We start from the raw sequence: 24,066 nt of genomic DNA, 5'->3' as shown, positions 1-24,066 counted from the left end.
GAGTCAAAGTATGCAGTCAGAGCAATTACTTCACTTTTGTCTCTGGGGATCAGCCTGGAGAATCACAGTCCCCGGGGCACAGAACCTAGAAATACTTCTGTGACCATGTGCAGGAAGTGCATCCAAGCTCCACCACTGCAGTCTGGGCTGCTGCTCTCTGGCTGGCCCAGTGTAGCCAGCGGTCCTGGGGCCTCTGCCTTCTCATTTGCTATAGGCTAAGAAGAACCTGCATGCCTAAAGCAAGGTCCTGAGAGACCAAACAGAGAACAGGTGCAGGGGGGTTTCCTTTGATGGTGAATGCTGTCTGGGCCAGATACCTGTGGTGAGTGCTCCAAGAAAAAGGCAGGGTTATGTTTTCCCTCTGATACCCACAAAAGATCCCAGTGAGAGTCCCTGCCTCCTGTCTCTCAGCTCATGCTGGGATTGGCAGTGGAAACTACTTCCTTAGAGAGAAAGTAACCTACGTCGGCCTCCTACAGAGGAAGAGGTTAAGTGGAGGTGGCCTTGATTCAGGGTGTTGAATGGCATGAGAAATGGCTTCGGACCCCCATGCTGTATTCACTACCTTCTTTGGGATATTAGGCAAGTGACTTAATTTCACTGAATTTCAGGAACTCATTGGTGAAGTGTATGTAATAAAATGTATGGGTTTTCAATTAGATGCTGCACTGTGTAGTGCTTAGAGTTCAAAGTGGCAGCTCTTACTTCTTGCAGATTAGATGGGCCTAGGCCCTGGAAGCCAGGGATGTAGATCTTAGTGAACATATAGCAGTGATGGATGTATCCTGAAACTTCTCTCTCCAACAGCTACCTGTCACCGTGCTTTTGCATTTTAACATCTCTGCCTGCTTGCTCTCCTTCCTTAGGTGGATTGAGGAGTAGGGAGCAATGCAGACCGTGGAGGGAAGGTCCAGGGACTTGGAATGTAGTCATATGGGAGTTGGGTGAGGGGTGTTTCTTTTAGAGAAGGCTAGAAGTACCAATTTCTTTTTTTTTTTTATACTATTTAACTTGTTTTTTCTCTCCCTCCAGAAGGAGTAGTGGCATGGACAGAATCAACCAGTCCAGCGTCATTGAATTCCTCCTCTTGGGTCTTTCTGAGAGGCCAGAGCAGCAACCTCTCCTATTTGGCATATTTGTGGGCATGTACCTGGTCACTGTCATGGGGAACCTGCTCATCATCCTGGCCATTGGCTTTGACCCACACCTCCACACCCCCATGTACTTCTTCCTGGCCAACCTCTCTTTTGCTGATGCCTGCTTTTCTTCCACCACAGTCCCTAAGATGCTGGTGAACATCCAGACACAAAGGCAGACTATACCATATGGAGGGTGTTTGGCCCAGATGCACTTCTTCATGACATTTGGAGCACTGGACGACTTCCTCTTGGGGGTGATGGCCTATGACCGCTATGTGGCCATCTGCAGGCCTCTCCACTACTCCACGCTCATGAGTCCCCTTGTGTGTGTGCTCCTTCTGGCGGCATGCTGGGTTCTCACCAACCTCGCTGCCCTCCTGCACACCCTGCTTATGGCTAGGCTTTCTTTCTGCGCAGGCAACAGCATCCATCACTTCTTCTGTGATGTGGTCCCTCTGCTGCAGCTGTCCTGCTCAGACACCAGCACCAACCAGACAGCCCTGTTCACAGTGGGCTCCATGATACTCACTGGTCCCCTCTCTCTGATCATTCTGTCATATGCACACATCATCTCCACCATCCTCAGGGTCCCATCTGCCTCTGGCAGGCAGAAGGCCTTCTCCACCTGTGGGTCCCACCTCACTGTTGTCTTCCTGTTTTATGGCACAGCAATTGGTGTCTATCTGTTTCCCCCTTCATCACACTCCGGGGGTAAGGACAGGGTTGCAGCCGTATTTTACACCGTCGTGACTCCTATGCTGAACCCCTTCATTTACAGCCTCAGGAACAATGATATGAAGAATGCATTGCAGAAGCTTTTGGGAGTTCATACATTTTCTTCTCAGGGACTTTGATCCTATATCCGTATTTTTGAAGTTGCACTCTGGAGAACCCACGTGTTTATGAAGCAACACCATCCCCTATCACATTTGCTTAGGTTTAAAAAAAGTGATCTAGAATCATTCTCTTAAACTTCAAACCTAACAATGTATGGGATCACTGTGTTTCATGAAGAACTTGTGCTGCCTTATAAATGTGAATAGTTCCCTGGTGTTGGGTAGGGTGATCTAAGCTGCACAGGGGCAAGGTCAATTCGAACTTCTTTTGTTTGCTGTTATCCTAATGTGTGTATATTTTTAACCTATGATTCAACCAGAACTAATTAATTTCCATTTGCCAGATACTGTCTCTGGCTGAGGAGGCATTGATTCCATGCCTTTATGTAATTCACCTTATAGAATTGAACATGGTATGCAGCTGCACGTATATGCAATTAACTATAATACAAGTCCAATCATCGTGATTTCTCTATAAAGCTTAATATCTGTTTTATTCTATGTTCTTAACTCTCTAAATGGATTATGCCATTTAGTTCTTCAATTTTAATGATCTTGGGTTAAATACTATGATTATTACTTTTTACAGATGGAGCCTATAGCTAGTAAGTAGGGAACAAAGGATTAAAGTTATTTCTAGTCTGACTCGGGAGTCCAAACTCATACACACTTTAACGTCTTGCTTTTTGGGGCTAATGTTTGTGGCAAGAGGCATATTCACATTAAGCTAGTATGTATACACTGATGCCTGCCATATGCCAGGCACTGTGCTATGCACTGTAAAATGCAAAAATGAGTGCGATATTGTCCATGCCTATACATGGTAGGGACCGACACGTGTTCAATTTAGCCTTGATCAAGTCAGATGGTGATAGTTGCCCTGACAAATGTTGGAGCAGAGAAGAAAGAAAAGTAACCTGCTTAACAGTGATCAGGTAGAGTCTTACCCATGATGTGACATTTTGTTGAGCCTCAGTGTATCAGTTCACTTGAACTGGTGAAGAAAGAAAACTGAGGATTCCGCAGGGACAGGCTGTTTACGATAGTGGGCATGCTAATTGGTGGAGCCATGCCAGCCCAACCTTGGAAATGTTTCGTAGTGGTCTCTCTAAATACGGGTCCTGGCTTTTTTTCCCCAGTTCTGTTTCCATAAAGTCTCTTGGCCAGTTCTGTTCCTTGCAGCTGTCATTGTCAATGCTTTTAAATTCTAGCTGTAGATTAGTATTTCCTAGAGCTTTAGAACTCTCTAGAGAAAAGGTCCTAGTATTTTTTATAACAACAAAACAAAAGAAAACAGGTAGTTCTAGGCAACCAGGTTTGACAATACTGTTATGGGGCATCCCTCGTGGCAGCAAAAGGGCAGATGAAATAAGTTATGAATACCCAGTTCATTATTTACCCTATCAAGGTAAAAATCAGCGAGGGATGGAGCATGATGACAGCACCAGGAAGTTCCTGAATACCTAACCCTGGTTGAATCCTTTTGTATCTTATTCAATTTTTTATTCTTTTCTGCTATAATTCACTACCTTTCTATAAAAGCCCTTCTGGACCTGCTACATACTATGTACAGTTTTATCTTTGAGTAATACTTAGTTTACCTTTATGCATGACTTTCACTTATACTAACAATATTATCAGGGTGAGGCATTCATCACCTCCAGAGAATCTGCTTATTTTCTTATCTTTGTGCTTCTACCCCTGTTCAAAAAAGATTAGCAAGTGGATGCTCTGCCCACTGGATTTTTCCTTGTTACTCTTCCTTAGAATCACTCCCGGGTGGGGTGGTATATGGCCTTGTACATTCGGGCAGTATACATCCATCCATTTTCAGTTCATTACAATATATCATGATTTTATCCATGAACTAGGTTCAAGTGTTTTCCACCCCAGCAGACCAATGTTGTGAGCTGAGTGAAAACAAACCGAAACCAAGGTGCAGAGCGTGGGGATCTGTGCTGACCATCCCTGTTGCTTGTGTTCTCTGGACCTGCTTGAGCCTAATCCCAAATGGAGCATTTCCATTGTATGATGGCTTGCTGCTGCACCCTTACACCCTGACTCAAGTCTTAAAACTGGGTGAGGGATTATGATTTTTTTTTATTGTAAAAGCTAACATCAGCTTTTTACCATTTTTAAATTTTTTGGTTATATAATTTAAGTAATATCGTCCTTGGCTTCCCCTCTATTTCAGCCCTAGAAACACAGTGGTTTATTAGCTACTTCAACAAATCCCTATGGGAGATCTGACTTTGCCATGCATTTTGATGTCTGGTATTTTGATTCACATTGCTTCTGATGGTTAAGTGCTGCCACCTGGGCCTCTGCTACTCCAGAATAATTTTATCCCTATTGACACCAAGGAACCAAGCTCAATGTTAGCATTTTCTATCAGTTCTGTCCAGGGAAGACAGCCCCTAGTCAAGTTCTCAGTGATTCTGTTGTCCTCCTCACTAGTGTATTCTTTATTGCTTTAGTGAAAGAATTGTCTCCTGAACATAGTTGCCTGGTAAATACTCTGGTCTCCTATGATAAATCCATTCTAACACGGCCACAGAATCCCTGACATTCTGACCTCTTCCTCAGTACTTGGCCATCTGCGTTCCATTTACTGTAAGTGCCATCATGTCTGAGCCCATCAATGATGCCAGCAGTGTATGAGAACTTGTACCAGATGCTCCTGTTTCCTGAGTCATAGGAGAGTCCTCCCATGAGAGCCTAATGTTTCATAACTTCTTTGTCCAGCCATTATTATTCCTTCATTGATTGGTGATATGTGTTAGCTAAATCCTGCTCCCCTTTGGAAGAATCAGGTAAATATTCCTGTAGACAGGAATGTATGTTGGGGCTGTGCTGAAGTCTGTTCCAAGTTACTGGTCCAGAGAAAATGAGGGAGGCAGACATTTTGTAGAAGGTGACTCGTCTTGTGCATCATCCACCTCAGAACAGATCCTTATCAATTATCAAGTGCTGCATAACAAACAAGCCCCAAGTTAGTGTTTACACCACAACAGCCACCATTTACTTAGTTTACATTTCTTTGGGTTAACATTTCAGATTTGGCTCAGCTGGTTAATTCTTTTAGTGGTTTTGGGTAGGCTCACTCACATGTCTGTAGTCAGCAGTCCATCCACTGGGTGAGGCAACTTCTGGAAATGGGTGGCTTTTCCTAGTGAATGAATCTCTGGTACCAGAAAATTAGCCTCCAGCTTTCAAAAGATATTGGGGAAATGTCTCAGTATTAAGGCTATCTCATGGCTCTGAGCTACCTTCTCCTTGAATAGTATGTGCTATTTCAATTGTCTGCTACTACCCATGCCTTCTAGTGATGCCAACCCGGGTTATAATAGAAGCAGCAAATCCCTGACTTTTGCTGCTGCCTGAAGTCTAGCTAGATGTTGATTTCACCACTCTTCTTGCTTGCTAGGGTTTGAGGGATCAGGCGAATCATATGCGTACACTGACCGGTGAGTAATGGCCAGGGAACATTTTAGGTGGCAGTACCCAGTCTGTGTACATTGTAAAACTGATTACATCAGGAAATGATTGGACACTCCGAGATCAGGAATGTTACATCCCCATGTCGACACACCTGTAGAACAGTAGCTTTTCATTTCCTGTCTTGACATAAATTTGTGCTTTTCTGTATTCTGTTCCTCCTGCCTTGGAAACTTCTTTTCTGTTTTGCAGTAACATACCCATACTTCAAAACCCATCACAAATGTTACCTCCTCAGGGAAGTCCTCCTGGCTTATCTATCCAGAAGGATGAGAGAAAATTACGTATGATTTGTGTTTTAAGCAGAACTTCAAGATTGCAGCCTAAGTGTCAAACACTGTGCTAAGCACTTTACATGTGTTATCTTTTTGATTTCTCACAACAGCCTTAGATGATAGTTACTATAGTTACTATTACTATTCACTTGTTTATATTTGGAAATGGAGGCATTGGTAACTAGCTAGCAGTCATTGAAGAAGTGAATAGTGGAACTGATACATAAACCAGGTATTTGTGATTCCAGTGTAAGTCTTATTTTCACTTAAAAAATTATTGAAAAAATCTGAGTTTGTCAGTGAGTGAGATTTCAGAGTCATAATTATGCAGGGAAGAAACTGATGGAGTGTCCTGAAGTTTCCAAGACTTTTCCTGAGGGTTATTGAAAAATCCTCTGCAGGTTGTTAGCGTAGATCCTTAGCAGCATCCCCAGGGGAGATGCAATAATGAAATTGATATAGTTATATGTAAAAATATATCCGAACATAGGTTGTTGGCATTGTACTAAAGAATGATGGTCTCATAAAAGAAACTTGGCGGGAGCCCAAAATAATGTGGTCCAAGTACCTTTCTCTCTCAGAATATCTAACTAGAGATGTATGCTCAAGCAGAGGACCTGCTCCCTTGGGGAAGTATGAGGATCTCTGAAGGTGTTTCCTCTTATCCTAGCTTCTGATTTGCCTTGCCCCATCCTCAAGTCATTTGGTAGTATTGAGAGAGAAGTTGCTGACTGGAACTGTGTATGTGAACACTGTGAGGGAAGCAAGAAAGCAAACTAGTAATTGAGAGAAATTTGTGGATTTCATATCCATTTAGGCATAGTGTAACCATTAAGGGTATGCATTTTGGAACCAGATACCTGGGTTCAAATTCAGGCTCTACCACTTAATAACTGTGTAATTTCATATAAGTAATTTAAACTTTTTTTTGAGTCATTGTTTTCTCTTCTGTATAATGCAGTTATTTACCTCAAAGGAATATATTGAATATTGCTAAACAAAAATGAAGATCTAAGCATAAGACCCAGAAGGAGAAAATTTACATGTTTTTTTCCTGATTCTTCCAGAAACACTGCATAATAGAGAATATATTTTTAAATTTTTAAATTTTAGTACAGTTGGCATGATAGAGAATATTTTATTACCTCCTATTATAATTAGGGAAATTGTGGCTCACTGAGGTAACTTAATTTGCTATAGGGAGGCAGATGGAGGATTTGGATAGGCACCAAGATAACTCTGTTAGTTGATATCCCCTGAATTCCCAGAAAGATGTCCTTGGCTTCATGGAGCTCACAGCACTCTTCCACTCAGGAGTCTCCCCAAGGCACTCTTCATGTCTTTGTTTCTCAGGCTATAGATGAATGGATTCAGCATGGGGGTCACCACAGCATACATCACTGCTGCCATCCTGTCTTTGCTGGCTGACTTAGCAGAGGAGGGAATGAAGTACACCCCAATAGCAGACACATAGAACAAGCAAACTGCTGAGAGATGGGAGCTGCAGGTGGAGAAGGCCTTCCACTTCCCACTTGCTGATGGGACTCTCACAATGGCAGCCATAATGCGGACATAAGAAACGATAATTAGCAAGGGGATCAGGATGGTTAATGCCCCTCCCCAGTATATTAGCACACACTGGTTGACATAAGTATTGGAACAGGAGAGCTTCAACAGGGGGACAAGTTCACAAAAGAAGTGGGGGATGATGTTGTCAGTGCAGAAGGATAACTGAGCAAGGAGAATGGTGTGGGTCAGAGAGTATGATTGAGTGAGAATTAGGGATATGACCAATAGCAGAATACAGCATCTGGGAGTCATGACCAAGGTGTAGTGAAGGGGGTGGCAGATAGCCACAAGCCGGTCATATGCCATCACTGCCAGGAGGAAAACATCTAGACCAATGAACCATAGGAAGAAGTAGATCTGAGATAGGCATCCAGTGTAGGTGATGGTTTTCCTATTTGCCTGGATGTTCACCAGCATCCTGGGGACTGTGGTAGATGCTAAACACAGGTCGGTGAGGGAGAAGTTGGCCAGGAAGAAGTACATGGGGGTGTGGAGGTGTGGATCAGAGACAATGGCCAGGATGATGACAATGTTGCCCAGCACAGTGACCAGGTATATGCTCAGGAAGATTCCAAGGAGGAGGGGTTGCTGTTCCTGCTGCTCAGACAGGCCCAGGAGGAGAAATTCAGAGACACTTACTGTGTGGTTTCCTGGTTTCATGTCACTGATGTAATTAAGGAAAAAAATGGAGGATGACACTTCAAAAATGTTTCCTGTCCTGGAATTGTCTACATGGAATCAAAGACATAAAATAAAGATGGATTATCTCATTGCAATCTGAAAGCACACTGTGAGATGGTCATTGTTATGCCCATTTTATTGATGGAGGAACTGAGTCACCTAGAAAGTGATGGAGGTAAAGTTTAAATCTGGCAATTCCGACTTTAGAGTCTGTGATCATAACCTCTTTACCAATCTGCCTCTGATAAGGCCCCCAGAACTAATTCATTTATTCATTCCACATTCAGCCAGTACTTACTATGTGTCAGTCTCTGCTCTCAAGTACCAGAGAAACAATCGAACAAATACAGCAGGGTTCCTGGCCTCATGTAGATAGGATTCTAGTCATAGAAGCCATGTAACAAACACTTAAATAAACAAGAATAGGTTGCTAAAGTGAAAACAAAACGAAGCAATGACTAGCAGATGACTTTAAATATTGTGGTCAGCAAAGGGCTGACTATGGAGCAATGGGTAAGAAGGGACCAGCCAAGCAAAGAATTTCGTGGAAGAGTGTTTCAGTTGCAAAGAACAGTAAGTGCAAACATGGGGAGGAGCACATACATCTGCAGAAGTAGGAAGAAGGCAATTAGGGTCAAGTGTGGTGAGCAAAAAAAAAAAAAAAAAAAAAAAAAGCGAGTGCAGACAGATGGGTGAGGAGGTGGGCAGGTTAGGGAATGGCCATGGAGTGCAGATTCTCAGAGATCATCAGAGAGCCGTGGGCATGGGGGGTGTTTAAGCAGCAGACGGCCATGATCTGACCTCAGGTATGGAAAGAGCATTCTGCTGCTGTGAAGAGAAGTGCTGTAGGGCCAGAAGACGAACAGGGAGGCCAGTAAGGAAGCACATGCAGGACCCAGCAAGGTAGCTGGGGAGATAGAGTGAAGTGGATGGACTTGGGCTCCATTTTAGAGAATTTAGGGACCTTGCACAAGGAACACAAGTGGAGGATCTGGGCTCTAGTAAATGGCCTTTCACTTCCCCAGCTGCACCTGCACCTTAGAGGTACAGATAGTAAAGCTGTATGAAGTGAACAGGAAAGAATTAAGGTGATTTCCTTTACCTACAGGGGCTGTTTAAAAACTGTACAACTATATGATAATTGTATTTCTCTGCTTGACTTATTTCGCTTAGCATAATCTCCTCCAGTCCCATCCATGTTGCTGCAAATGTTGTGAAATCATTCTTTTTGATGGCTAATATTCCATTGTATATATGGACCACATCTTCTTAATCCAGTCATCTGTTGAAGGGCATCTTGGCTCCTTCCACAATTTAGCTATTGTGGACAATGCTGCTATGAACATTGGGGTGCATGTGGCCCTTCTCTTCACTACGTCTGTATCTTTGGGGTAAATACCCAGTAGTGCAATTGCTGGATGATAGGGTACCTCCATTTTTAACTTTTTAAGGGACCTCCACACTGTTTTCCAAAGTGGCTGTACCAACTTGCATTCCCACCAACAGTGTAAGAGGGATCCCCCATCTCCACATCCTCTCCAACATTTGTTGTTTCCTGCCTTGTCCATTTTTGCCATTCTGACTGGCATAAGGTGGTATCTCAGTGTGGTTTTGATATGAATTTCCCTGATGGCTAATGATTTTGAACATTTTTCCATGTGTCTGTTAGCCACTTGTATGTCTTCATTGGAAAACTGTCTGTTCATATCTTCTGCCCATTTTTTGATCTGATTATTTTTTTCCTGTGTATTGAGTTTGAGAAGTAGGAAGATTGGTAGGAGAAGCAAGGGAAGAATGAAGGGGGTGTGTAAACAGAAGGGGAAATGAACTGTGAGAGACTGTGGAGTCTGGGAAAAAAACTGAGTGCTTCAGAGGGGAGGGGATGGGGGATTGGGATAGACTGGTGATGGGTAGCAAGGAGGGCACGTATTGCATGGTGCACTGGGTGTTATACGCAAGTAATGAATCATGGAACATTGCATCAAAAACTAGGGATGTACTGTATGGTGACTAACATAACAAAATAAATTATTATAAAAAAACAAAAAAACGCTGTACAACTAAAGGGATTACAGAAATGATCTCTAGACTATTTCCTTTTTTTATTTTAATGTTTTTTATTATATTATCTTAGTCACCATACAGTACATCCCTGGTTTCTGAAGAAAAGTTCGATGATTCATTAGTTGCATAGAACACCCAGTGCTCCGTGCAATACGTGCCCTCCTTACTACCCATCATCAGCTTATCCCATTCCCGCACCCCCTCCCCTCTGAAGCCCTCAGTTTGTTTCTCATAGTCCATAGTCTCCCATGCTTCACTCCCCCTTCTGATTACCCCCCCTTTCTTTATCCCTTTCTTCCCCTACCGATCTTCCTTGTTCTTATGTTCCATAGATGAGAGAAATCAATATATGGACCACAACTTCTTAATCCAGTCATCTGTTGAAGGGCATCTCGGTTCCTTCCACGATTTAGCTATTGTGGACAATGCTGCTATGAACATTGGGGTGCATATGGCCCTTCTCTTCACTACGTCTGTATCTTTGGGGTAAATACCCAGTAGTGCAATGGCTGGATCATAGGGTAGCTCAATTTTTAACTTTTTAAGGGACCTCCACACTGTTTTCCAGAGTGGCTGCACCAACCTGCATTCCCACCAACAATGTAGGAGGGATCCCCTTTCTCCACATCCTCTCCAACAATTGTTGTTTCTTGCCTTGTCTATTTTTGCCATTCTAACTGGCGTAAGGTGGTATCTTAGTGTGGTTTTGATTTGAATTTCCCTGATGGCTAATGATTTTGAACATTTTTTCATGTGTCTGTTAGCCATTTGTATGTCTTCATTGGAAAAGTGTCTGTTCATATCTTCTGCCCATTTTTTGATTTGTTTATTTGTTTCTCGTGTATTGAGTTTGAGAAGTTCTTTGTAGATCTTGGATACCAGTCTTATCTGTAGTGTCATTTGCAAATATATTCTCCCATTCCGTGGGCTGCCTCTTAGTTTTTTTGACTGTTTCCTTGGCTGTGCAGAAACTTTTTATCTTGATGAAGTCCCACAAGTTCATTTTATCTTTTGTTTCTCTTGCCTTTGGAGATGTGTCATGAAAAAACTTTCTGTGGCCGATGTCGTAGAGGTTGCTGCCTATGTTCTCCTCTAGGATTTTGATGGATTCCTGTCTCACATCGAGGTCTTTCATCCATTTGGAGTTTATCTTTGTGTATGGCATGAGAGAGTGGTCCAGTTTCATTCTTTTGCATGTAGCTGTCCAATTTTCCCAGCACCATTTATTGAAGAGACTGTCTTTTTTACACCGGATGTTTTTTCCTGCTTTATCAAAGATTAGTTGCCCAAAGAGCTGAGGGTCCATTTCTGGGTTCTCTGTTCTGTTCCATTGGTCTATGTGTCTAGACTATTTCTTAAATGGCAGAAGCCCTGGAATGTCCTGGAAACATAAGAAGTCCAGGAAGAGAGGTGCCAGAGACATGGATAACTCTGTTAGTCCCAGTAGGGGAGTGAATGAAGGGGGAAAGGCTTTTAGGGCCCATTTGCAAAAATGTATAAATAAAATCCACTTATGATGTATCTACTCTGTACCAATGACTAGTATAATTTAATCCACACCACCCATGTGCTAAATGTATTTACCTCACATTTTTCAGATCAGGAAACAGAGCTCATAGAGGCTAACTGATCAGCCTAAGATCACACAGCTAATAAGATCCCTCTTCTGCCAAACCTGGAAATCAGTCCATTATGCAATTCTGCATCCTAAGATAGGCAGATTTTTATTGTCTCTTGGGTACTATAGATATTTGTCAACTTTGGGACTACTTTGGGTATTTTCCAATACGTTGGGAATGTAACCACGTGGAGCTGATCCACCCTTTAGAATGCCTCTACAGTGGGTCTAGGGAGCTGTGTTTGCAATTTTTCGTCTATTCAGATATCTACTGATTGCCTACCTTATGCTAGAAATACCTGTGAACACTGGATATATTTTTTTATTATCATGTCCAATTAGCTAGCATCTAGTACATCATTTGTTTTTGATGTAGTGTTCAACAATTCATTAGTTGTGTATAACACCCCGTACTCATCACCACACATGCCCTCCTTAATCCCCATCTCCTGATTACCCCATTCCCCCCACCCCCACCCTTCTGTAATCCTCAGTTTGGTTCCCAGAGTCCAGAGTCTCTCATGGTTTGTCTCCCTCTCTGATTTCTCACCCCAAAGATACAGATGTAGTGAGAAGAGGGGGCACATGCACCCCAGTGTTCACAGCAATGTCCACAATAGCCAAACTGTGGACGGAGCCGAGATGCCCTTCAACAGACAGATGGATAAAGCAGATGTGGTTTATATATACAATGGAGAATTACTCAGCCATCAGAAAGGATGACTACCCACCATTTGCATCGACATGGATGGAACTAGAGGGGATTATGCTAAGTGAAATAAGTCAAGCAAGGAAAGACAATAATCATATGGTTTCACTCATATGTGGAGCACAAGGAATAGCACGAAGAACCATAGGGGAAGGGAGGCACTGAGTATTTAAGATTAATCAGAACAGACACAGTCCCTGGGCTTGCAGGCTAATTGGAGAGACTGACTATGAGCAATTTAACAAGTGAACATATAGTCAGAAACTCTGATTAGTACTGAAAAGGAGAGGTATGGTAGTATTACCAAGAAAGTATAATTGGAGGACCTAACTTAGATTAGAGGTCAGGGGAAATTTCTTTGAGAAAGTTAAATAAACTGGGGACCTGAAGTAGTAATTAGCTCTATCAGGAGCAGAAGAAAGAACAGTAGGATAGTAAACTTCCCAGCACCTGTGACAGTCCTAAGGCGGTAAAGGGCCTGGTGGGCACGGGAGGACCCGTGTGGCCAGAGAACAGTGAGCAAGAAGAGTTGCCAAACTTGTGAGCTGGGCTCTCTGGCCACGGGTGATTGAACCACAGAGTCTACTGAATCAAGCTGAGTCAGTCGGGTTGTTTTTTCCAAACTTGGAGTTAGTGGTACAGAGTTTAGCTAGTTAGTTTTGGGATCTGAAGACATAAGTACAGTAGAAATTGAAGTTCCTGTAGAATAAGGAAAAGCAGCAGCATCCTGGCCATCAGGGCCTAGTGTAAACCTTTGTTACAGAGGAACAGAAACCGAGATGCATCTGCGGAGGGAACATCGGAACAGATGCAAAGAGAGCAGTCAGGAGGCGTGGCATTCCAGAAAGACACAGAGCAGCTGGCTCCTGATTTTCCAGTGTAATCTCATTTTCTAGAGTCTTTTCTCCCCCAGAACAGGGGGCATTATGACTTAGCACTCAGGACCTGGGTGTCGATCCTGCCCGGGGCCCACTATTAGCTGTGGGTTAATTACAAAATGACTCAGTGATCACAATAGCACAACGAGTTAATGAGTGTTGTCTGTTATCTGCCAGGCACACTGTGCTAAAATGGAAAATGGCTTTACTTACCTTGTATTTTCACTGTCTTATCGGATGCACTCTCTGTTTTTCAGATAAGGAAACTGAGGTGAAGGAATTTGTCCCAGACGAAGTGGCTGGTAAGTAGTAAAGCCCAGACTTGAACTCTGGTCTGAACTCTAATTCAGCACTTTCCCAACTGATCTCAACCTATCTCACACGTTACTGAGCAGTGGGGTTCTGTGGCCTACACACTTTCTCCTTGGATGATGCAAATTCACATCACAGCCCCATCTAGAGACTCAGCCTGTGCCCCTTATGGAATGGAAATGAAATCAAGTGTGGTAGGCAGCCAAGGGGTAGATTTTTGCAGTCACAGTAAATGGAACTGAGAGGGCCTGACGGGGCCCACACTGGGAATATTTACCAGGTTTGGAGGCTCCAGCCTCATTAGAGGGAACAGAGGACTAATTGTGTCTGAATCCCTAAGGAGAGGGGGGTCACCGCTGTTTTCAAGTGGGATTCCTGTTCTACCTGTACACTCTCAGAGGGTGTTCCCCTTGTCTATCACCTTGGGGGGCACTTCTCTGGGCTTGATATTGCCACTCTAGTCACTGAAATCTGTAACTCAGAAGAAAGCTTGGGTAAAATGTCCAGGCATCTGTTTTTTTCATCTGAACTTGAGATTCTTGTGGCCCAATTATCTTGACCAATATTCTAACCCTTCTCTGTGTTATGCTCCTTATAAAGTGCAACCAGGGTGTCTTGTGTCGACCAGAAATTCTTGATTTTAATGTAGACAATTTATCAGTTTTGGATGATTTGTTCACCATTTTATTTGTGAGATTCATCAAACATTTGGTGTATATTTGGTTTATTTATTCTGGTTTTGTTTTGAATTCCATTATGTGATTAGACCACAATTTTTAACCCAATATAATATAGATGGGCACTTAGGTTTTTTCCAGTTTGGGACTATTATGAATTGGGCTGCTGTGGATAAAATTTTAAGTGTCTTTTGAGAAACATATATATGCAGTTCTCTGGAGTTCATACTTAGGAATGGCAATGCTGTGGCGTGGGGAGTACATTTGCAGGTGCTGCCCGATGGTACTCCAGAGGGTTTATACCAATACATACCCCATTTGTAGCCTAAGAAGGTTTTAGTTCTACATCTGCAAGACTCAGATTGTTAGTCTTTTAAATGTTCGCAATGCTAGCGGGTGTGTAATAGTATCTTATTGTGGTTTTCAATTTGTGTTTCTTTTATATCAACTGAATTTGAACACCTTATACTATGTGCATTTTTTATTTGGGTATCTTCTTGTGTGAAGTAGCTATTCAAGTCACGTGCTCATTTTTCTATTGCATTTTCTTTCTTTTGTTGATTTGAAGGATCGTTCATATATTCTGAATTTGATTTATTTGTTGAAGATAGATGGATAGATAAATAGGGAGAGAGAAAGAGAGGGAGAGAGAGAATCTTCTACTCTGTGTGTTGCCTTGCCACTATCTAAATGGTATAAATTATATATTTTGATGAAAAAGAAATCCTCAATATAATATCGTTCAGTTAATCTATTTGTTCCTTGATGATGTGTACTTTTTGTGTTTTATGTTAATCTGGCTAAATACATAAAAATATTCTGTTCTTTCCAAAGAGATTGTCTTTTACCTTTTATAGTTAGATCTATTATCATCCCCCTGGAGGTAATTTTTTTAATACTGCGAATTATAATTCGTCCTTCTTCTGTAGAAACACGCAGTTCCTCCAGCACCATTTGTTGGAAAGGCCATCCTTTCTTCACTGCATATCACTTTCACTCCCTGCAAAGTCACCTTTGCCCCCATGTGTGTACCTGGATAGCCACACAAACAAATCTTTGTGTGACGTTTTCGTTTCTCTTGCGTGAGTACTTAGGAGTGGAAGTGTTGGGTCAAGTGTATGTTTAACTTTGTGAGAAGCTGCCACACTATTGCCCAGAATGGCTCTGCAGTCTGCATTACTAGAGGCAATGTAGGACAGTTCCACTTTCCAACATCCTAACGCCACCAGCTGTTGTCAGTCATTGGAACTCTAGCCATTCTAGTGGGTTCGTCGCTGCATATTCTAGCGGCTTGCATTTCCATTTGTCTAATGACTATCAATGTGGAGTGTCTTTACACATGCTGACTTGCTATGTATTTTCTTTTGTACAATATCTGTTCAATTCTTTTGCACGTACTTTTTAAAATAATTGGGTTGCTTCTCCTTTGTATGTATTCTGGATTCCAGTCTTTGTAACAAATACGTTTTGCAAATATTTTCTGCCAGTCTGAGGCTTGTTCTTTTCATTTTATTAAGAGTTTCTTTTGAAGAGCATATATATTTTATTTTGAAGAAGTCCATATTATAAATTTTTCCAGCCTTCTGTGTCCTATTTAAGAAATTTTCCCCTACCCCATGTTTACAAGATGTTGTCCAGTGTTTTCTTCGAATGGTTTTAGTTACAGTTCTTACACATTTGACCCATTTCTAGCTACATTTTGTATGTGTTACAACATAAGAGTCTATGTTCATTTAATATGTGCTGAAAAAAATATACATATATTGATATTGAATCATGCTGGCACCATTTGTTGAAACAATATCCTTTCCACATTGAATTATGTTGGCACATTTGTAAAATATTGATCATATATGTATTGGTTTATTTCAGGGTTGTTCATTCTGTTCCATTGATCTCTATTCCTATTTTTTGTGCAATTATTATTGTCATTGCTATGGATTTATAAAAAGTGTTGAAATTAAGCAGAGTATGTCTGCCAGGCTTTTCATTTTTAAGTTGTTTTGGCTATTTAAGTTGGCTTTAAGTCGTTTGGCTTTCATTTCCATATGAAATTGAGCATTAGCTTCTGAAAGTAGTCTGCTGATGGTTTGACTTTGATTATACTGTATCTATAGATCATTGAGGGGAACATAGCACCATAATGATAATAAGTCGTTCAATCCATGTGCAAGGTACATCTCTTTATGTATTTGAGTCTGCTTTGATTTCACTCATGAATGTTTTGGAGTTTTTAATGTACTGGTATACATTTATTTTGTTAAATTTATCCATATGTGCTTCTTAATGTTTATACAATTATAAATTGTGTATTATTGCACCCCTAGCTGTCAGTCCTTACTCCCCTTTGCCCCCAGCCCTTGGGAACCACCAATCCACCTTCTCTCTCTGTGGATTTTCCTATTCTGGACATTTCATATAAATGGAGTAATATAATAGGAGGTCTTTTTTGATCGACTTGAATTTTGCTTAATGTTTTCAACATCTGTTCATGTTGTGGCATGAATCGGTACTTCATTCCTTTTTATTGTTGAATAATATTCCACTGTATGGATGTTCCACATTTTGTTTATTCAAATTTCAGTTGATAAATGACATTTGAGTTGTTTCTACTTTTTGGCTATTTTAAAGAGTGCTACTATGAACGTGAATGTGCACATTTTTGTATGGACATGTGTTCAATTCTTTTGAATAAATATGTAAGTGTGGGATTGCTGGGTCATGTGGCAAATCTATGTTTAGTTTTGGAGAAGCTGAATTAGTTTTCAAACTAGTTTCTAAGTGCCAGCACCATTTCACCTTCCCATCAGCAAAGTTAGTGTTCTAGTTTCCCCACATTCTCATCAACACTTGCTACTGTGTGTCTTATTTATTTTAGTTATCTTAGTGGATGTAGAGTGAAATCTCAGTGTGGTTTTTTTGTTTTGTTTTGTTTTGAGAGAGAGAGAGTGAGAGAGAGTTGGGGGAAGCAGAGGGAGAGAATCTTAAGCGGGCTCAATGCAGAGCTTGATCTCACGACCCTGAGATTATGACCCAAGCTGAAATCAAGAGTCGGATGCTTAAGCAACTGAGCTACCCTGGCGCCCCCTCAGTGTGGTTTTGATTTACATTTCCCTGTGACTAATAATGTTGAGCATCTTATATACTTTTATCAGCAGACTTAGAGCATGATCATTAGTTTGGCCATGGAAATATTTACCCTTTTCCTGGGAATTCCTTTTCCATATTTTCCTTGCGTGCTCTTGGCATTTTATGATCTTCAGCACCAATCCGTGTGCCCTAAAAGATCCAGACCATACTAAATACCTCAGTACTATTGTTCCTCTGCCTTGACAAAAGGAGAACTTAAATTACTGTAGATCAGACATATCAATTTAGAGAAAGTGAAAACTTATTCAGTATCTTTATTAATAAATGTTTGAGAAATAATCGGTTGGCACTCTCCATCCATTCTGACCTTGTTCTGCTGTTCCTTTCTATATTTCAAAAGCTGGAAAGAAGATAGTAATACTTTTCCCAGACTCCTCTGCAGGTCAGGTCCTGGGTGTGAGTTTAGTTCTATTGAATAGATGCACTTATGTGAAATTTGGAATATTGAAATGAGATTAAGGGCATTTGAGTTTGTGTGTGTGTGTGTGTGTGTGTGTGTGTGTATCAGTGTGTGCCTTTTCTACTATCATATTAATGGAGCATTTTTTTTTTCTATAGCAGAATTTCAATGATGGATATTAAGGAGGGCACGTATTGCATGTTGCACTGGGTGTTATATGCAAGTAATGAATCATGGAACTTTACATCAAAATCTAGGGATGTACTGTATGGTGACTAACATAATATAATAAAAATTATTATAAAAAAATAAATAAAAAATAAAAATTAAGATACCCTTAAAATATAACAATGGTGGTTTCTTTTTGCTACCCAGAACCTTGATTAATAAAATAGATTAATGAAATGTAGACTTAACCCTGGAATAATTATGATGTCAGGCCCCTCATGCTTGTGTGCATAGACAAAAAACTCTTTCAGTGCCAAATGAAAACATCACAACTGATTTCTAATACAGATAGAATAATTACTTTTATTTTTTTAAATACTTCATTTTCTTTAAAAAGCCCTCTGCTTCTTTCCCTTGTAGCAGAATACAGATGGTTGGTGGTTCAACTTAATGATTTTTTGACTGTACCTGGTGCAAAAGTGATATGCATGCAGCACAAACAGTACTTTGAATTTTGATCTTTTCCTGGGCTAGCAATATGTGGCACATATCATGAGGCTCTCGTGTGATGCCAGCCACAGCAGCTGCCAGTCAGCCACGTGATCAGTAAACAACCGATACACTTGGAACCACTCTGTCCCACACCACCATTCTTTTTCGTTTTCAGTATACTATTCAATAAAGTACATGAGATGTTTAATGAAATATTACTCAGCCATCAGAAAGAACGATTACACAACATTTGCAGCAACATGGACAGGACTGGAGGAGATTATGCTAAGTGAAATAAGTCAAGCAGAGAAAGACAGTTATCATATGGTTTCACTCATTTATGGAACATAAGAAATAGGAAGATTGGTAGGAGAAGGAAGGGAAGAATGAAGGGAGGGTAAACAGAAGGGGGAATGAACCATGAGAGACTGTGGACTCTGGGAAACAAACTGAGGGCTTCAGAGGGGAGGGGGGTGGGGGATTGGGATAGGCCAGTGATGGGTATTAAGGAGGGCACATATTGCATGGTGTACTGGGTGTTATATGCAAATAATGAATCCTGGAACATTACATCAGAAACTAAGGATATACTGTATTGTGACTAACATAACATAATAAAAAATTAGTATAAAAAACCACTTTGTCATAAGATAGACTTTGTGTTAGATGATTTTGTCCAACTGTAGACTAAGTGTTCTGAGCATGTTTAAGGTAGGCTGGGCTAAACTACACCGTTCAGTAGGTTAGGTGTATTAAATGAATTTTCAACTTAGTATATTTTCAACTTACAGTGGGCTTATCAGGACATAACCCCACCGTAAGTCAAGGAAGATCTGTATATAATAACTTCATCTAGCATCTATTCATTGAAAGCCTGGAATTTTCTAGCAATTCTCTCTTAAACAAAAGAAAGATTATTTGTTTTTTTGTTTGTTTGTTTGTTTTAAGAAACATTAATTTTATCTCCACAGCAAACTCCAGGTTACCAAAGTATAGGTATTGGCTATTGACTTAAAATTTTACAAAATATTTCAATTTATGATTATCAAAGTAACATTTTTTTGTGGAAAATACAAATTGAAAGTGGATGTTGAAGAAAGTGAATGACAGTATACATAATTCCATCATCTTGGGATAGCCACTTTTAATATTTTGGTGTTCTCAAGTTTTTTTTAGCCAAGTATTATGAATAATAAAGAATAACTTCATAATGAATTCAGTAATAATGAATTTTCTCTTTACATTATTCTGTGTTAAAAATATGTTATCAAATAATTGGAAAGCCCACACAGTACTCCATCATACTGACATAGCATAATTTAATTAACCGGGCTGCTGTGGTTGAAATTTGGGTGGTTTATGTTTCTCTTATGAGTAACATAATTATATATAAATTCTTTTTTTATTATGTTCAGTTAACCACTGTATAATACATCATTAGTTCATCATATATGTTCTTAACAATATTGTTAAGAATTGGTAAGAATGCTATTACCTTGATCAACTCCTGTAAGTGAAAGAGTAGGTCATAAGGTACAAATATTTTTGTGCTCATAATATATATTATGAACTTATTTCCTGGAAATCTATGCCAGTTTATACTCTCAGTAGCGCTTGAGAGTATCTCCCTTATCTGCTTTTATACAGCATCAATTGTTGTCATTTAAAAACCCAATTATAATATCTAAAAGTATTTTAAAATATAAATTTGGGATGGTGTTATTTCCAAAAGTCTTTCCATTATTATTCTGCACTATATGAAGGACTATTTCTGTTCTTAGAATTTAATTAGTTGTAATTAGCTCTCTATATCCCACAGGATATAGTGAAATTCTTGGATATGACAGTAAAGTCTCTAAATTTTTGTATACAAAAGAAATACTTTCCCTAAGGAACACATATTAAAGTTTGATTAAAATGATAGATGAAGCATATGTAACTTCTGGGGAAAAAGTAAAGCACCAGTGAATATTTAATTTATGGAGTCCTTATTTACAATATATATGCAGGCTTCTTTTCCAATTCATTTACTCTGCCTAAACAATATCCCCCTTTATTTTCTGAGTCTTATAAGGGACAGCTGTACTTGAGAACATGGGAAAAGGAGAAACCGATAAGGTATACCCACCCCATATTTAGCTATATTCCTGCACCTAAAATTTCTGGACTCAGAAATATCTTCAGAAATATCCTATCCATTTGAGATCCATTTAGTTTAAAAAGATCACCTTCAAAAGTGGTCTTATGGAAGAATGAACCTTACAAATTGAGTGCATGTCTTTTAAAGGATATAATCATATTTGGCTCAGTGCTTCAGGAATGGGAGTTTGATCTAGGGTAGTCTATTAATACAGGGCAGAGAGCAGACTGAATAGATGGTAAACAGTATGGTGTACCTGGATGACTGCAGAGCAGAGGTAGGGATATTACACATACGAAATTGGTTCAGCAAAAGAGGGATATTACTGACAACCACAAAGCTTGCTCTTTTGAACTTTGCTTTCTTACTGGAAATTGCAATTGTAGATTGCTGTGGTCAGGGCCAAGTAACCTACTTCAAGACCAGGATGGTCTAGTCTGGTTTGCCTGGCTGTCACATTATTCCCACCTCTTCTATCCAAGAAGAAAGAACAGAGGGGAGAAGGGATGATGGCCAAAGGGAAATACACACAGGTGTAATCTTCCTTTATCATCTTCTTCCTTTCAAAGCAAGATCTATCATGCAAGACATCAAAAAGTCACATCCTCCTTTTTAAAAAGATTTATTTATTTATTTTAGAGAGAGAGAAAATGGGGTGGAAGGGCAGAGGGAGAGGGAGAGAGGATTAAGCAGACTCCACACTGAGAGGGAGCCTGATGTGGGGCTCCGTCTCATGACCCTGAGATCCTCACCCCAGCCAAAACCAAGAATTGGATGCTCAACAGACTGGGCCACCCAGGTGCCCCACACACCCTCCTTAAAAAACTTGATCCAGGGGGCATTGGGCCCCATGCTCAGTGGGAAGTCTGCTTAAGATTCTCTCTCTCCCTCTCCCTCTGCCCCTCCCTTGCTCATTCACTCTCTCTAAAATAAATTAATAAATCTTTGAAAACAATTAAAACTTGATCCAGGATGAACTTGACCTTGAAACTTTGGAGAGCACTGTTTTTAAGTTCTTCTTTATCTCTCAGGAGTGACTTGCTAATCATTGGAATATTTTTTGTGCCAACCCTCAAATCTCATTTCCTGGCTTTAAAAATATCAATATTTGGAACATTTTTATCTAGATGTTTCAAAGCATTTAGATATAAAAAAATAGTAACCTGTAATCCCACTGCAAAAAAATAACCTGTATTAAACTTGTGCCTTCGCAGAACACCCATTTCCACCAGACTACCTTTCCTCAGTCATTGCTTTAAAATTTCTAGCATGCTTGATTTATGGTTTTGTATCTGTATTTTGAATATTTTATGAAAGAACCCAGAGAATGAGTCATGTCCTTGATACAAAATTGGCACACAGTAGGCACACATAAGTATTTACTCTGTTTCACCTAGAAAAACAAAAAGGAGTGTTCTTAAGTTAAAGAAATGAAATATTAAGGAAATACTGTAAAATATTTCTTAATTTAATTTTTTATCTCCTATCATGATCACTCATATATTTCATCATCTCCACAATGTGGTGTCGTCGAAAAAGGATGGGCATTAGAATCAAGTTTACCTGGTTTGGGGAAATTATTTACATTCTGACTCACACTTTTCACAATCCTACCTCAGAGAACTGATGTGAAGAACAATGAGGAACCCTGCAGATACTCAGTACATGTTTGTATTCTCATCCCTTCACCTCATGCCATAGCACTCAAGGGCAGGGTTACTTGGCTCCAGAGCATGAATCATATCCTTTAGTCCACTCTGGCTAATAACCTGGTTTTAGAGGTGAGGAAGGGGAAATGGTGTCCTGCCATTTGGATGCTTCACTGGGATCCAGAGAGAAACTGAGACAGAACATATCATTCTAGAGCCAAGTAAAGGAGTGGAAATACCCTTTTTGTTACACCCCTAACACGGAGTTATATGATAATCTTCCTTTAAAAATCAGTCAGAGTGGTGGAATCACTGAATTGATGAGGGCAGCAGTCGATCGGGATACCAGGATCAGGCATCACTCTCATGGTAAGAAGAACATTTTTCCATTACCAAATAGTTTACCCAAGGCCTCTTTCATGTCTCTGTTCCTCAAGCTATAGATGAATGGGTTTAGCATGGGGATAATCACCATGTAGAGAATGGCAGCCCTACTTTCTCTCTCTGCAGAATGAGTTGATGGAGGAAGTAAATAAACACCCATCAGAGACCCATAGAAGAGCAGCACCACTGTGAGGTGGGAACCACAGGTAGAGAAGGCTTTCCACCTCCCTCCAGGAGATGAGATGCCAAACACAGCCCAGGAAATGCGAACATAGGAGAGGACAATCAGCATGAGGGGAGCAGTGAGGAACATTAGGCCCATGGTGATAATCATCAGCTCATTAATGCGGGTATCTGAGCAGGCAAGCTTCAGTAGAGCACTGGGATCACAGTAAAAGTGAGGGATGGCCTTGTGGGCACAGAAGGCCACACGGGTCAGCAGCAGTGTGTGCATCAATGCAGGGCAGTTGGTTAGCACCCAGCACATGGCCAGCATTAGTACACAGAACTGGGGACTCATAGCTGTGCTGTAATGAAGTGGCTGGCAGATGGCCACATAGCGGTCATATGCCATCACAGCCAGCAGGCAGTTGTCAAGGCCACCAAACATAAGGAGAAAATACAGCTGTGTAAGGCACCCCAAATAGGAGATGGTCTGACTCTGGGTATGAATGTTGGCCAGCATTTTGGGGATTGAAGCAGAAGTGAAGCAGGCATCAGTTAATGATAGGTTGGCCAGGAAGAAGTACATGGGAGTATGAAGGTGTGGGTCAGAGCTGATGGCCAGGATGATGAGCAGGTTCCCTGTCATGGTGACCAGGTACATGCCCAGGAAGACGCCAAATAGGAGAGGTTGCTCCTCTGGCTTGTCAGAGAGTCCTAGAAGGAAGAAGTCTGAAACAGCGGTTTGGTTCACTCTGCTTGCTTTCCCCATCCCTCGTAGTTCTTGTTATCTGTTCAGATAAAACCCTTCCATGTGTTAGTATTTAATTACTAGATCAATCACAGATATGTATCTGTGTAGCCAGACTATATTGGGAAAAAAAGGGGAATAAATGGACCTTGCCAATGAGAATCTTGGTTCTCAATGGGGATGAAAGAAAACACCCCTGGAACATAGAAAGGCAAAATGATAGTCATACAAATACAAATTGTGCTTTTCGTGTTATAATAGGGTCCAGGGAAGAGACCAGTTGGACTGGAGAAGTCAGTGTAAGCTATTGGAGGAGGTAAGAATTGAGCATATCCTTGAAGGCAAGATTGGAAGAGTCATTTGTTTACCAAATGGAAAGAAAATGGATGATCTCCATTGCTGCCTCTCCCGCAACGCACACACACACACACACACACACACACACACACACACAATATCCTCCTCTCTACTTGTCTCCCCAATCCTTAGAAATTGACCACACTACCCGGCTTCT

General features: G+C 40.7%; 3 protein-coding genes across 3 annotated transcripts; 1 reads left to right on the top strand and 2 right to left on the bottom strand.

The window, feature by feature from the left end:
• The first annotated feature begins 676 nt into the window (after nt 1–676).
• On the top strand, nt 677–2,014 carry LOC103670351 (olfactory receptor 1N2-like). The gene has a single exon (XM_008698802.2). It carries the CDS (start codon nt 1,046–1,048, stop codon nt 1,991–1,993), a length of 948 nt encoding a protein of 315 aa, XP_008697024.1. The 5' UTR covers nt 677–1,045; the 3' UTR covers nt 1,994–2,014.
• Nucleotides 2,015–7,041: 5,027 nt separating this feature from the next.
• LOC103670476 (olfactory receptor 1G1-like) lies at nt 7,042–9,167 on the bottom strand. Its single transcript, XM_008698930.1, has one exon. The coding sequence runs from the start codon at nt 7,975–7,977 to the stop codon at nt 7,042–7,044; it is 936 nt and encodes a 311-aa protein (XP_008697152.1). The 5' UTR covers nt 7,978–9,167.
• Nucleotides 9,168–22,619: 13,452 nt separating this feature from the next.
• On the bottom strand, nt 22,620–23,588 carry LOC103670477 (olfactory receptor 1N2). The gene has a single exon (XM_008698931.2). It carries the CDS (start codon nt 23,571–23,573, stop codon nt 22,620–22,622), a length of 954 nt encoding a protein of 317 aa, XP_008697153.2. The 5' UTR covers nt 23,574–23,588.
• Between the last annotated feature and the right edge of the window lie 478 nt (nt 23,589–24,066).

This window comes from Ursus maritimus, unplaced genomic scaffold, assembly GCF_017311325.1.
Source record: "Ursus maritimus isolate PB19 unplaced genomic scaffold, ASM1731132v1 scaffold_17, whole genome shotgun sequence".
In the NCBI taxonomy this organism is placed as follows: domain Eukaryota; kingdom Metazoa; phylum Chordata; class Mammalia; order Carnivora; family Ursidae; genus Ursus; species Ursus maritimus.
Note: the sequence above shows the minus strand (reverse complement) of the source record. Positions and strands in the feature narration are given on the sequence as shown.

Coding starts and splice junctions, on each gene's coding strand:
- LOC103670351 (XM_008698802.2), top strand. CDS start 1,046: ATGGACAGAATCAACCAGTCCAGCGTCATTGAATTCCTCCTCTTGGGT.
- LOC103670476 (XM_008698930.1), bottom strand. CDS start 7,977: ATGAAACCAGGAAACCACACAGTAAGTGTCTCTGAATTTCTCCTCCTG.
- LOC103670477 (XM_008698931.2), bottom strand. CDS start 23,573: ATGGGGAAAGCAAGCAGAGTGAACCAAACCGCTGTTTCAGACTTCTTC.